This window comes from Cannabis sativa, unplaced genomic scaffold (assembly GCF_029168945.1).
Source record: "Cannabis sativa cultivar Pink pepper isolate KNU-18-1 unplaced genomic scaffold, ASM2916894v1 Contig2, whole genome shotgun sequence".
Classification (NCBI taxonomy): Eukaryota; Viridiplantae; Streptophyta; class Magnoliopsida; order Rosales; family Cannabaceae; genus Cannabis; species Cannabis sativa.
Genome location: NW_026870038.1, coordinates 967,614 through 981,523, shown reverse-complemented (window position 1 = coordinate 981,523; position 13,910 = coordinate 967,614). Strand labels below are relative to the sequence as shown.

The window sequence follows — 13,910 nt, the reverse complement described above, 5'->3', positions numbered from 1 at the left end:
TAGGAGCGATATTATCGAATGAAATTTTTAAGTTGAGTCGCAGAGTAGGTCGCTTTCTTTTAGACATGGACAATCACCATGTTAATGAAACTGAACAAAAATTCTTGAATCCAACAATCTCAATATATAGTTTGGGAGAATTTTTAATGGTTTAAAAAAATTTGGGAGCATGATTTGGTACATGTCAAAATTCAAAAAGCGAAAATTCTATAAAGAACTGGTGAATTGCTATCTCTGAGTTGAGTTGCGGAATAGGTCGCTTTTTTTAAGACATTTGTGACAAAAGATCACCTTGATTGGATAATGCGTGTGTGGTGGGTCAAGCTAAAATTACACTTATATACCCTTGTAAACAAAAGCTCATATCCCATGTGAGACTCTCTCTATATCACAAACTCTAGAACACTCTCCTATTCACTTTCTCTCTAAAAAGTTCCAAACATACATATCTCTCTCTCTATATATAGCTAATCTCTCTAGTTCTAAGCATTTATTACTCTTTTTCATTCTCACTTTGACTCATCATCATAAATCATAATCACTCTTTCACACCCAACCAACTAACCAACCCCTTTCTCCTTTCTTTCTTCTTCTTCTTATTATTATTAAGAGAAGAATTGGAGAAGAAGAAAGGGAGTAATTGAAAATGGGGTTGGGAAAGAAATGGTTTTTATGGTCACAAGTGGTGATTGGAATGTTATTGGTTCAAGCATTTGCAACTGGTATGCAAATTCTATCGAGAATCATTCTTGTTGAAGGAACTTTTGTGTTTGCTTTGATGACATATCGTCATTTGGTTGCTGCTCTTTGTGTTGCTCCTTTGGCCTTCTATTTCGAAAGGTTCTTCCTTTGACTTCTTACTTCTTTCTTCTTTCTTCTTCTTATATAAGTTTTCATCTCTATATATATATATATGTGTGTATATATGTGTGTTGTTGTTGCAGAGTTAGTGAAGTGAACAAGTGTAATAAGAATGTTTGGTTTTGGCTATTCTGCAATGCCTTAGCAGGGTAAGCCAATTTCATACCATTTTTCATATGATGATCATTTGATTTGTTTCTCAATTGTTCTTGTTTCATCAAATCAATTCAAAATGGAATCTTTGATTCTGGTTTTTCACTAGTTTTGATTATGAAAATTATAATAATATGCAGACACAAACACAACACATGTTAGCTGCAAAAATATTGATATTGAGAATTGTTATCCACTTTTTCATAGATAAATAATACGGGTAAAAAAGTCACCTTTTTTATATATATTTATATATTTGTATTTAAAGCCTATTTCCTTTTTAATGATCCTTTTCAATGTAATTCAGAAAAGCAATTAATATCATATCTGAAATGCCATCTCACTATTGTTTTTGATTTAATTAATGTGTTCATCACATTGAATTGGCTCTTCAAAAAGCAATCATATCAATCTCATTACATATACACAAATTGTATTATGTGTTGTGACTTGTGACTAGGTAAACAGATCATATTATGTAATGTATTGTATGCATTGCATACCAAAATGGTTTTCAATTCTATCCTATGTGCTCTGTTTATTATAATTATATGATTTTGTTGTTAGAAAATCAAAATCAGCAACATATAAAATTTGTATATAATAATTAGATGATAAGTAAGTATGTATATTTAATTGATTCATAGTAAATTTGATAGTGAAATATTAACTAAGTTTTCTTCACTAAAATTGTAAATTAGAACTAATTTTATTTATCTGATTATTAAAAAAATATACAATTATGATAAGACAATATGTATTTATAAAGTTAGAGAGGGGACTTAGCTAGGTAACTCTAATTGGATTGAGTCTGTTTATCAAAAACTTTTGTTAACTAAAAAAGTTCACACTTCTGTTTTAGCTATACTTTATACACAGAGATGTTAAGCTCATTAAATATTGACCACTAACACAAAACTATCCAATCAACCCATATTTTATCAAAACTAATAAAAATTAATGTAAATGTAAATAAAAAGTTACATATGTTGTATATGTATATATATTTATATACATGGGAAATATTAAAAGGCACATATAGTGCCTAGTACCCTTGTGAAGTATAATATGATTATTAGTGCAACTCAATATTATGTCCTACTTGTTTTATTTTAATAAATATTATAAAAAATGGTTAATTAATTATATAGTGATATTTTATCGTGATACTATTACTAAGCACAATGTTCTATATTCATATCTCATCAATGATGTAAACTCAAGAGCTAGCCTTAGGTCAAGGCAGTTTATTAGGGAAACTGCGGCTTAAGGTCTCAGCTCCTATTAAGGGTCCAAATAAAAAAAAAAAACTTTTAATAAATATATATTTTTCAATAATGTTTAAAAATACTATTTATTTTCATAAAAAAAAATTAAAAAAATTATTTTTTTTTAAGGACCAGATTAATGATAAAATTTATATATATGTACCAATTCTAGTACTCATCATAAAAGTAGTTTAGATTTTATTTTATTTTATTAATTTCTTTCTTATTAATATGAACATGGTTGTCAATCAACTACTTTCATTGATTGAATTATTATTTCTCTTTTTTGGGAAAGCTTAATTTGTTTTTTTGCTGAAAAGAAATTATATTAATTGGTAAAGGAATCAATTGTGATGAGTACAGACATTTTTGAAGCTGTTATTTGGCCAAAAGTGGTTTTTAAATTAAGGGTGTTCCTTCCTTGTCTTCAAATCGATTAAAAGTCTTTCATGTAACATGTTTATGATATTAGATCCTAATCCTATGATAATAATATACAATATACATGTATCTATATATCTAACATATATTAAGAAAAATAAAATTAACATTACTTGACAAAATGACAGCTCAATGCTCTTTTTTTGTCACTTTCAACTTTTAGATTTTTTTCATTCTTTTTTTCTTTTTGAGTTTTGTTGAATAATAATATATCTTATATTACATGTGATTCAATAGTTTTGTTGATTTTATAATTTTTATTATTATTTATTTTTCTCTTAATCAATTAATTATTATTTTTTAAAAAGTTTTAAAGATTTAAATTTAATTTAAAATTATCAATAAAATTAAATAATTATTTTTTTTTATATAAATCTTAATTTAAATTTAAATCAAATATTAATTTAATTAATTAATTAATCATACTTTATAACAAATCTATTAGTTACTTTATTTAAAATATCTAAATAAATTATATTAAATTTTATATATTGAAAAAAATATAATTAAATTGTATTAAATTTAATTATTATTATTATTATTTAAATTAATAATTAAATAATAGCAACTCTAATATAACTCTAATAAAGTATAAAATTATGTATATGTAGGATAACAGGTGCTATGGGATTGTTTTATTATGGGCTGAGAAATACAACAGCTACTTATGCAACAAATTTCCTCAATTTAGTTCCTATTGTCACATTTGTTTTATCAACTTTACTCAAGTAAGATTTTTTTTTTACATATATGTTAATAATTAATCACATAATACTATATGAATTACTAATAATAAATTAATTAAGAATCTGATTTTGTTTAGTGTAGATTAGAGAGGTTGAATCTACATACAAAAGAAGGTAAAGTGAAATGTATTGGAGCATTAATGTGTGTAAGTGGAGCTCTTATAACTAGTCTTTACAAAGGAAAATCATACTACATTATAAGTCATCACCATACTACAAATGACTCTCATACCATTCCTCACACAACTCATACCAATTGGCCACTTGGCACTCTCATGTTGGTTGGTAGCTGTTTCTCTTGCTCTGCATGGTTCCTTATACAAGTATGCACCTTCACTATTTATATATATATTTATGCTTTTACACCTCACTATTAAGATTGAAGCATTCCTAATTGTTTATGTTAATTACTTGATTCTAGTTATACATATATTTTGGAGAGTGTTAGTAAAATTGTAATTTTTATTAAGTTTCATCAGTATGGACTTAATTAGTGTCTTAAACAGAACATATTTGTAGAATTAGTTATTCTTAATCTTCTTTTAACAAATTAAAAAATTTAGTTTGGTTACAAATATAGGACATTAACGAAATTTGTATTTAAAATTACAATTTTAATGTCGTTAAAAAAATTATTAAATTTATATATATAAGTTACATATATAAAATTTTAAGTACTTATGCTGCAAATATACTTTGGATATATAAGATGTTATGTATTTAACTATATATAATGGTAAATATTATTTTAGACATTGTATTTTGTAAAAGTTACTGATTTGACTATTTATTTTGTTAAATAACAAAATGAACCTTGTATTTTCTAAATTGGCACAGATGTGATCCTGAACTCAATTTTTAACAATATTTTAGCATGAGCGTACATATATAGAAAATGTAACTAATTTTATCATAACACATCTAAATCAGTTTATTTTAATAAATCAGCTCATGATTCTATTTGTACTATTTTAAAAAATACAAAATCTATTTTATCATTTAGCAAAACAAAAAATCTAATTAATTTGTAATCTTTACGAAAGACAGAAACTAAAATAATATTTATCCTATACATAATGTTGCCTTAATAATATTCTCAATCATTGAAATAAGATCTGAGATTTATAAATTATTTAATTTTTATTATATACATATGTTCATTTGGTACATACATAATTTCAACTTAACAATTGTTTTGTCATTGTATACCTATTATTCCCATTTGATCCCATTATTTTGCACATATGCACATGCACTTGTACATCTTACAGTCAAGATTGAACATTTTCCTAACATTTTTGCCTTTTTCTTCTGAAGTCTGAATAAGATATTTACTTACTAATTGACTTTATATATGTTTTTATTATGTGTTACAAAGTACAGGTTAAGTTGAAGAGAATATTTCCATATAGATATTGGGCAATTCTTTTGACATGCCTTATAGGAGCTGTGCAATCAGCTATAATTGGTTTATGTATAGATACAAGTGTAGGCTCATGGACATTAGGCTGGAATCTACAACTCATTACTATAATTTACTCAGTAAGTTTATTTAGATGAAAATTGTAGTACAACTTTAAAAGAGTGTTTCAATAGATTTTTTATAACTATTTTGATATTTAGAAGAGTTGTTTTTTTATATCATCGTATATATTAGTTATTTGAGATTATTTGTAAATTTTTAGAAAATTCTAAATAGTTTATAATGACGAAAATAAAGTTTAAAGTGTTGTTTTTCAATATTGTAAATTATTCAAAATTTTTAAAAAAATCTACATGTGTTCTTAAATAAGTACAACATGCATAATTATATAAAAAAAAAAATAGATTAACAATTATTCTTAAATACTAAAACAGATGAGTAATTCACCGAAATATTCATTTAGGAGGTATATACTATTTTCTTTTTGAACTTGATTATCTTTTGGTATGAAATTTGGTATAGGGATCACTTGCAACAGCTGCTACGTTCTGCTTAGTGACATGGGCAATTTCACTTAAAGGGGCCACTTATCCGTCCATGTTCAACCCACTCACTCTAATTTTCGTATCTTTATCTGAGGCTATCATACTTAGTGTATCTATAACAACTGGAACGTAAGTATTATAAATATATAATATATTTTTTCAATTCATATAGATATCATGATCACTACCTATTTTAAAATATAGTGGACCATAGAAAAAAATATTTTTGGGTTCTTATTTAGGAAAAAGATAGTATCTTTCAAAATCAGTAAACTGTAAATTTAAAAGAAGAGTTTTCTTTTCGGGCCCCTGGACTATGTGGGCCCTAGGCACAGGCCTAGTCCGCTTGTGCCCAGGGTCGGGCCTGATCATGATACTAGTTGTGTTTGGTTGGAGGTAATGAAATATGAAAATGAATTAATTTTCATTCCTTTATTTGGTTGCATTTTAAAATATATGTCATTCCAATGGAATGAATTTTTCTACCATTTTAGTGCAATGATTATTTTATTTTCAAATAAAAAGAAAAACCATTCCAATACAAAATGAGAACAAATTTATAATTTTTTTATCAAAATAGCACTATTTGCAAAAAATCAAATTTTCTTCTTCATTTTTTTTTTTCCATATATATATACCAAATTAAACACTAAGTGTATGTATGTATGTATATTTTTGCAGTTTGATTGGGATGATGTTGATCATATTTGGATTGTATTCCTTTTTGTTGGGAAATAAAAAGGAGAACAAAAGCTTAGTTCATGATGAGAACAACTTAGAAGGAGAAGGAGCAACAAAGATGTTAATAAAGAATAATAATAATAATAATAATGTTACTATTAATCATCACATCATTCCAACTGGGTTGGAGCTCACTACCATTAATGTTGTGCCAACTACTTCACCAAAACAAATAATACAACAAAAATAATATTGAAAAAACAAATTATGTTAGATAAAATGTGATCTTAATCACTTACTAGCTATAGCTAATTGGAGTTTTAAATTTTGCTTTTTGGCTACTTCATATATCTAGAAAAATGTAATTTAATTATCAAGTTTTTCAGTAACATAAAAAAGTACTAAACATTACTCGTACAATGTTATTACTTATATAGTGTTGAATATTTTAAGGTGTATCTATAATAACAATACTTATTCATTGATGAGAAAATGTTTCAAATCAAGAAAAGCATTAATGATAATAGTATGAATATCAGGTGAGTTGAGAGCAATATAACAATAAATCAACTCCTCCAAATCATTCCAATCAAATTCACTACCAAATTCTTCATTTTTCTTCATCATCATCATCATATTTTCAAGTATTGATTCTCTTATATCTAAAGATGTATTTGTACTTAATTTGACCACACATGTACTCTCTGAAAAAACACCGCTCACATCATCAGGCAATCTTGCTGAGAAACTTTCTTTCTTATTATTCTGTGTCCTCCTTTTCGTCATTGATCTCGTTCGCAGTGTCATTGACATTTCCCGTGCCTTCTCATCATCATCTTCTTCTTCTTCTTCTTTTTCTTTGGTTGCATCCATATGATCATGAATTGTTGTAGCCAAGATGAAATGAATCTTACTTATTATATATAGCTAGTTTTATTGTTCAAGCTTTTAATGTTTTAGCTGAGAATTCTTGTGAAGGGTTGTTAATAAGAGGAGCCTTATATTTTGAGTCATTTATTACACAAAATTTGAATGAGTCACATATTCAAAATTGTTACAATCTATCTCATGTATTTTTTATTTTGGAGTAGCAAAATAATGTTTATATAATTCATAACTAAGATTATTGAACTTTTTTTTTTTTTTTAATTTCCTTTAATTGGTTTGAATATTGTACTATTATTTCTTCATTTTTAAACACACTTGTTGAATTAATTTATTAACGGTATAAAACTTAAATTATTCTTATTATCTTATGAATAATGATGGAGACATTTTCACATTACACTTATTTTTTGTAATTTTTTTTTTTTATTTTCAATAAATAAGATATTAATGTGTGGTAAGTATTTTTCAGTGTGCGAACGAACATGATAACACTATGAGGATCCAGTAATAGCCAATCACTGTCTAAATGATTGAGTGTGTCCACTGGTTTGCAAATTGCATGCATGCATTAACAATAATACAAAGATTTTTCAATGTGAATAAATTAATTAGGAATTAAATCATTCAATTCAAAAAGATTTGAATATATATGTATATATACATATATTTGATTTGAATATTAAATCAAGAAGATATTGTAAAGAAAAGAGATAAGGTGAAAGAAATGTTGTCTCTTATTAATTAACTCATAAATATTTTTTTTCTCCTAAATATTTATTGATAGATATAATATTAGTATAATTTTTATTAATTTCTTTCCCTATTTTATATTTAATCCAGCTAGCATGAAGATTAATATCAATGAATTGGAAAGTAGATTAAATATATATATTTGAAATTTAAATGTCCAAAAAGATGAATATTTATTTAATTACTACGTACCTAACATTATTACAATTGACTAGGAAACTATATCTAATTTTTGTTGAATAAACAAACATTCCATAGCCATACTTTCCACAAAGATTACTAATTTTTTTTTAAGTAAAAATATATAAATGCACTTTTATTTCATTATTTATTAATTGCAATCTATATATATAGTAAAGTACTAGAATTAGGTTATAAATACGTTATATTGGAATAATATTAGAAAATTTTAGAATTAATCTTCATCATCATCATCAAGTCTTATTAGAAAGATCATCATCATCATCAAGTGTGTATGGAAATAGGGTTTATTAGAAAATGGTTCAAATGGTCACAAGTAGTTTTGGCAATGTTGATGGTGCAAATAGTCTACACAGGAATGCAATTGTTGTCTAGAATCATTCTTGTCAAGGGTACTTTTGTCTTTGCTCTCATTACTTATCGAAATGTCGTCGCTGCTATTAGTGTCGCTCCTCTTGCCTATTACTTTGAAATAAGGTTTTTCTTTCTTTCTTTCGATCTTTTTTGTTTTCTTTGAAATAATATTTTTTTGAAATAATATTGAATGAGTGTCTCGGATTACAAACTGCTCAAGTTTATGTCTTTGATTTCTTAAATATTTATTCGATTTTTCTGGAATACAAATCTCTTATCTTTATAGATCTTATAATACTGAAACTCGAATTAATTAAATTTATTCTTTTATCAATAAGCAAATCAATAAAGACAAATATGTAACTGCAGGATTATTATATTTTCACTTTTAAAGGCCTTACATTAATTTTTTATAATAATATATATATTTAAGTTAAAAGTATTTTTTTAATTCATTCATTTATTTTTTATAATGAATATATATTAATCTTTTTAATTCGTTCTAAACTTTTTCTTTCAATGTTTTTCATAATTTTTGTGTTAATTACAATAAGATATATATTTTATCATGTTTTTATAATTATCTTAATTTCATAATTATTTTAAAAAGAATTCTAAGACGTTTATTCATATATTTTTATATTTATTAATATTTAAAAGATATACTTTTTTGAATATGAAAAAAAAAGAAAAAACTATACATGTATAAAAATTGAATGGAAACCTTCTTAATAAAATTTTGGAGTATATATTAAAAATGGTCTAAAATAATATTTAATTACTATTATTTGTGTATGTGATTTGTGAAATTGACATATTTTTTGTTTGTGTTAATTTGGCAGAGGTCATGTAATGAAGTTTAGTTGGCAAGTTTGGTTTTGGCTCTTTGTCAATGCCTTAAACGTGTAAGACTAATTAATATTTGTTTTCTAATATATCTTCATTAATTCTAATTATTATTATTTTATTTATAAAGGGAATATAATCATTTATTTATTACTAAGTCATATTTAGTATCTTTTATTTTTAATAATATTTTATGAGATATGATTTTGTCTCGTGATGTACTTTCACGTAATGTATTCTGTGGTACATTAGATGGGTCTCAGGGTACGTGCATTAAATGATTGTCAGGGTACGTTTCTACTTTTTAACCCTAATTACCCCTAGATCAATCTCAGCCGTTAGATCAAATAACTCCCTCATCTGACGGCTGTCGTACATCACGGATTACAATCCGTGAAAGTACAATGACGGGACAAAATCATATCCCTTTAGTATGTTATATTTTCAAATTGTAAGTATCTTTAAATAAAATTTAATTAATATAATTTTATTAATTTGACCAAACGAATTTAAATTTAGAATTTATAAAATTGAAGATAATTTAATTTTATTAATAAAATTTTATTAAAAAATTTTGAGTTGAGAGTATTAAATTTATATATATATATGCTTTTAAAATATAAGATATCAAATAAGTATTATTAATTTATTAAAAATATATATAAATGTATATATATGAATTGCAGGTTGGGAACCACAAGTTTGTTCTACTATGGTTTAAAAGACACAACAGCTACATATGCAACCAACTTCCTCAACCTTATTCCTATAGTCACATTTGTTGTTTCTGTCATCATAAGGTAATGTAATTAATTAAGAAATTATAGATTTGTATTAATTAATGCTGTTTAATTAAAAATTTGTTTGTGGTAAGAATGGAGAGACTTAGATTGGGAAGCAAAGAAGGGAAAGTAAAGACAATTGGGGCTTTATTGTGTGTGGGTGGAGCTCTACTCACTGCCCTTTACAAAGGAAATGAATTTTTTATATCTAATCATCATTCAGATCATCATAGTCCCATCATCATCACACCTCATCATCATTGGACACGTGGCACAATCATGTTGCTTGCCAGCACCCTTGCTTATTCATCATGGTTCATAGTCCAAGTACTAAATTCTCATTCCCCTATTCTTAGAATTTTCATTTTTCTAATTTTTATTTTCATGGGTTTAAGGTACAAGCCTCTAAATATATCTATCTATAAATATATATATATATTTTAATTTTTTAGAAAAATTTAAGAAAAAGTTAAAAAAAAATATTACAAAAATAGTATAACCTAACTGATTACCCTCTTATAACAAATGATTATCTCTACTTTTTAATTTCCATATTTTTCATATAAAAATGACTATTTTTTTCCTTTTTAAAAATGCCACATTTTTATGGAGTTTGTATAAAAACCCATATAATTTGTAATTTGTTCTTAGAGTGATTTAGACCGGGCCTAGGCCTTGTTTCGAAATTCGTCTCAACACACCCCCATTGAAAAGACCTTATTTTAAATTCCACCCTAACTCATGCCCCATCCTAAAAGGGAAATTTACATGTTATGCTAACTTTTGTTATTTTTTTTACAAAAATACTAGCAGATGATTTTTTTTTTTCTTTTTCAGTATATTTTTTTATAAGTTTTATGCTACAGTATACTGTGTTAAGTTTTTACTGGTGTTCTACTGGTGTTTTTTAGTTGTTCTACTGTTGTTTTGAGTTATTCTGCTTTGTGTTTTACTGGAGTTTTATAAAAACTATACAGTATTTTTGAAAAAAAATTTGTGTGACAGTATTTTTATAAAAGTTAACCCAAATTCTAATATTTTTGTAAGTTTCCCCCTTAAAAACATGCTTAAAAATACATTATTTCAAATTTATTTATATTTCGGTCCCTCAAATGCTTGAGACATTGTTTTTACCAATTACTCCTAATTTTGTTTGTTATATTTTGGATTTGCAGGTAAAATTACAAAAACAATTACCATTTGTATACTTGTCAACTATGTTGACATGTATTTTGTCTTCATTTCAATCAGTGATCTTAGGCCTATTGTTGAACACAGACTCAATAGCTTGGAGTTTAGGCTGGAATCTTCAATTGGTTACTATAATCTACTCGGTAATTAAGCTCTTTTAATAATGTAATCAATTAATAATGTGTTTATTATTGTATTAATTAATGTTTTTTTATTAATTAATTAATAGGGAATATTAGCAACAGCAGTGAATTTGTGCTTACTTTCATGGGCCATATCAGTTCAAGGCCCAACATATCCACCAATGTTCAATCCTCTTGCTCTAATTTTTGTGGCATTTTTAGAAGCTCTCACACTTGGTGAACCCATCACTGTTGGAACGTAAGTATAGTATATATATATATATATATATATATATATATATAATAATATAACTTATTAAAGAAAAAAACACCTAGTAATAATTATATATTATAATTAAGCTGTAATTTTAATAATGTGAATGTTGCAGGTTAATAGGTGTTGTACTTATAATTTTTGGATTGTACTCTTTTCTGTGGGGAAAAAGAAAAGAGATGCAAAGGGTGAAAGAAGAAGCAGCCAATTCTAGTGCCAATCATGAGCTTAATTAGTGAAAAATTACACATAAATACCATTGATGATTCAATATCATTGATGCATTTCTCAGTTTGAAACCTGAACTTTACCATCAATTAATAACTACTTTTATTTTTGAGTATAATAGATAAGAGTAATTTGCGGCATAAATACCTAAGTTTAACTTTCAGTTTCAAATAAATACCTAAGTTATATTTTTGGAACTTCATAGGTACTTAATCTTAATTGTTAAATAATTATCCACGTGTCATTTTCTTATTGGTATATTTAATTTCAAGAAAAAAATAATAATGTGGACCAATCAGAGATTGCCACATGGCAATTTACTTAATAATTAATAGCCAGGTACTTATAGAAGTTCCAGAAATATAACTTAGGTATTATAACTGCCAAAAATTAAACTTAAGTATTTTCAACTGAGAGTTAAACTTAAATATTTATGTCGCAAATTACTCAAGATGATAATAATGTATAAGATTGTGTATATTAAAATGTATAAAATCCAAAATTAAATTACATTTCTCTTTACAATTCTAAAGACAAACTGAAAACACTAACAAGTTTAGCTTAACTACATAGATATATTTTAGTTTTATGTTAATTTTATTTATATCACTGTTTTGGAGTAGTAATTGGTGGTGAAGTTGTTGGCAATGTTTGAATTTGATGAGTAGTACTCTTTTCTTCTCCTTCTAAGTTCTCATCATGAACTAAGCTTTTGTTCTCTTTCTTTTTTCCCCACAAGAATGAATACAATCCAAATATGATTAATATCATTCCAATCAACCTGCAAATATTTGCACACTTAGTGTTTAATTGGGTATATGAAAAAATGTGATATCTATTCTATATAAAGTGTGCCTATATAACTGAATTCTTGTGTTTATGAGAAATTCATGGATAACTTTTTTTTTAAAATAATTTTCTATTCAAAAATAATATATTTTTTTTATTAAGATGTATTTTAATATTAATTTTTAAATAAATTAATATTACTTTTAAATTTTAATCGGGTTTATGAGAAATTTATGGGTAACTTTTTTTTAAAATAATTTTCTATTCAAAAATAATAATTTTTTTTATGAAGATGTATTTTAATATTAATTTTCAAATACATTAATATTACTTTTAAATTTTAATCGTATAAACCTAACCGGAAACACAATCTCTGAAAATTCTCAATAAAATAACTAACCCCAAAAGGATGAGCAACCAATCGTGATTATTTAGGATAATCATTTATAATTTCTTTTTCTAAATATCAAACCCTCAAACCCTATATTGCTATTGAATTATTGCCTCATCTTCTATGCCGTGATTCATGGCCTCTCTGCTGCGATTCCTCACTTTTTGTTTATTTGGGTGTAATATTCAGTGTTCTATTAGCGAGTTATCCTTTGTTGCTCAAGTAATTATTTATTTGAGTAAATCTTCTATTCCCTTGCTATATTGCTTTACTTTTAAACAGCTTTGAGATATGCGAAATATAATGTCATCCATTAGAGAGTTTGTTGGGCACACTAAAAGTAACAAGATATCCTTTTCAATTTATAATCCTTGAATTTTTGATGACGCTCATTTTGAAAGGCTAGGTGTAATTGTAATATCGGAGTAGCTAAATTTTTCCCAGAAGATAAAACTCACATCAGCACCGCCATTGCTGGCACCCATTCTAACGAATACTATTCTTCTAAGCTCATATATCTAACACACAATCCTATGGGAACAACATAAAATTGGGTTGAACCAAGATGAGATAAACATTTTTAAGTGTATTACTTTTTAATATAATAAAAAATACCTAGCATAAAATTTAGTATACGTGCCTCGCACGTAACTTTTTACTAGTATATGAATATGTATGTATAAATATATATATAAATACTATAGTGACAACTCTAGGCACAATACATATAAAACACATATTATACAATATAAAACTCACACATGCTACTTATAAATCCAACAAAATGTGATTATTAGTTTCACCAATTAAACTTTAGAGACTTTTTCATTTTTATACTTCAAAATAATTTTTTTTTTACATTTTTACAGAATTTTACATAGAAACCTCTATTTCAACTAGCGCTGCAACCTAAATTGTAACAAAAAAATCGTACAAAAACTCCTATTGCAACTAGCGCTGCAACCACTTTAAAAAC

The 13,910-nt window shown here is 25.8% G+C and overlaps 3 protein-coding genes across 3 annotated transcripts; 2 read left to right on the top strand and 1 right to left on the bottom strand.

The window, feature by feature from the left end:
• The first annotated feature begins 252 nt into the window (after positions 1 to 252).
• LOC133033055 (WAT1-related protein At1g09380-like) lies at positions 253 to 6,414 on the top strand. Its single transcript, XM_061107600.1, has 7 exons — positions 253 to 840; positions 945 to 1,010; positions 3,335 to 3,451; positions 3,552 to 3,792; positions 4,853 to 5,011; positions 5,415 to 5,566; positions 6,119 to 6,414. Exons 1-7 carry the CDS (start codon positions 647 to 649, stop codon positions 6,366 to 6,368), a joined length of 1,179 nt encoding a protein of 392 aa, XP_060963583.1. The 5' UTR covers positions 253 to 646; the 3' UTR covers positions 6,369 to 6,414.
• Positions 6,415 to 6,579: 165 nt separating this feature from the next.
• On the bottom strand, positions 6,580 to 7,007 carry LOC133033056 (transcription repressor OFP4-like). The gene has a single exon (XM_061107602.1). It carries the CDS (start codon positions 6,989 to 6,991, stop codon positions 6,593 to 6,595), a length of 399 nt encoding a protein of 132 aa, XP_060963585.1. The 5' UTR covers positions 6,992 to 7,007; the 3' UTR covers positions 6,580 to 6,592.
• A 1,224-nt stretch (positions 7,008 to 8,231) lies between these two features.
• LOC133033066 (WAT1-related protein At1g25270-like) lies at positions 8,232 to 12,093 on the top strand. The gene is made up of 7 exons (XM_061107623.1): positions 8,232 to 8,434; positions 9,154 to 9,216; positions 9,844 to 9,957; positions 10,032 to 10,266; positions 11,115 to 11,273; positions 11,360 to 11,511; positions 11,642 to 12,093. The coding sequence occupies exons 1-7, from the start codon at positions 8,232 to 8,234 to the stop codon at positions 11,760 to 11,762; spliced, it is 1,047 nt and encodes a 348-aa protein (XP_060963606.1). The 3' UTR covers positions 11,763 to 12,093.
• Positions 12,094 to 13,910: the final 1,817 nt, after the last annotated feature.

Bases quoted from the DNA above. Each gene is read 5' to 3' on its own strand.
- LOC133033055 (XM_061107600.1), top strand. From the start codon at position 647: ATGGGGTTGGGAAAGAAATGGTTTTTATGGTCACAAGTGGTGATTGGA. The intron at 1,011-3,334 runs GTAAGCCAATTT...ATGTATATGTAG, and splicing joins TTCTGCAATGCCTTAGCAGG to GATAACAGGTGCTATGGGAT. The intron at 3,793-4,852 runs GTATGCACCTTC...TACAAAGTACAG, and splicing joins CTGCATGGTTCCTTATACAA to GTTAAGTTGAAGAGAATATT.
- LOC133033066 (XM_061107623.1), top strand. From the start codon at position 8,232: ATGGAAATAGGGTTTATTAGAAAATGGTTCAAATGGTCACAAGTAGTT. The intron at 9,958-10,031 runs GTAATGTAATTA...GTTTGTGGTAAG, and splicing joins GTTGTTTCTGTCATCATAAG to AATGGAGAGACTTAGATTGG. The intron at 10,267-11,114 runs GTACTAAATTCT...TTGGATTTGCAG, and splicing joins CATCATGGTTCATAGTCCAA to GTAAAATTACAAAAACAATT.
- LOC133033056 (XM_061107602.1), bottom strand. From the start codon at position 6,991: ATGGATGCAACCAAAGAAAAAGAAGAAGAAGAAGAAGATGATGATGAG.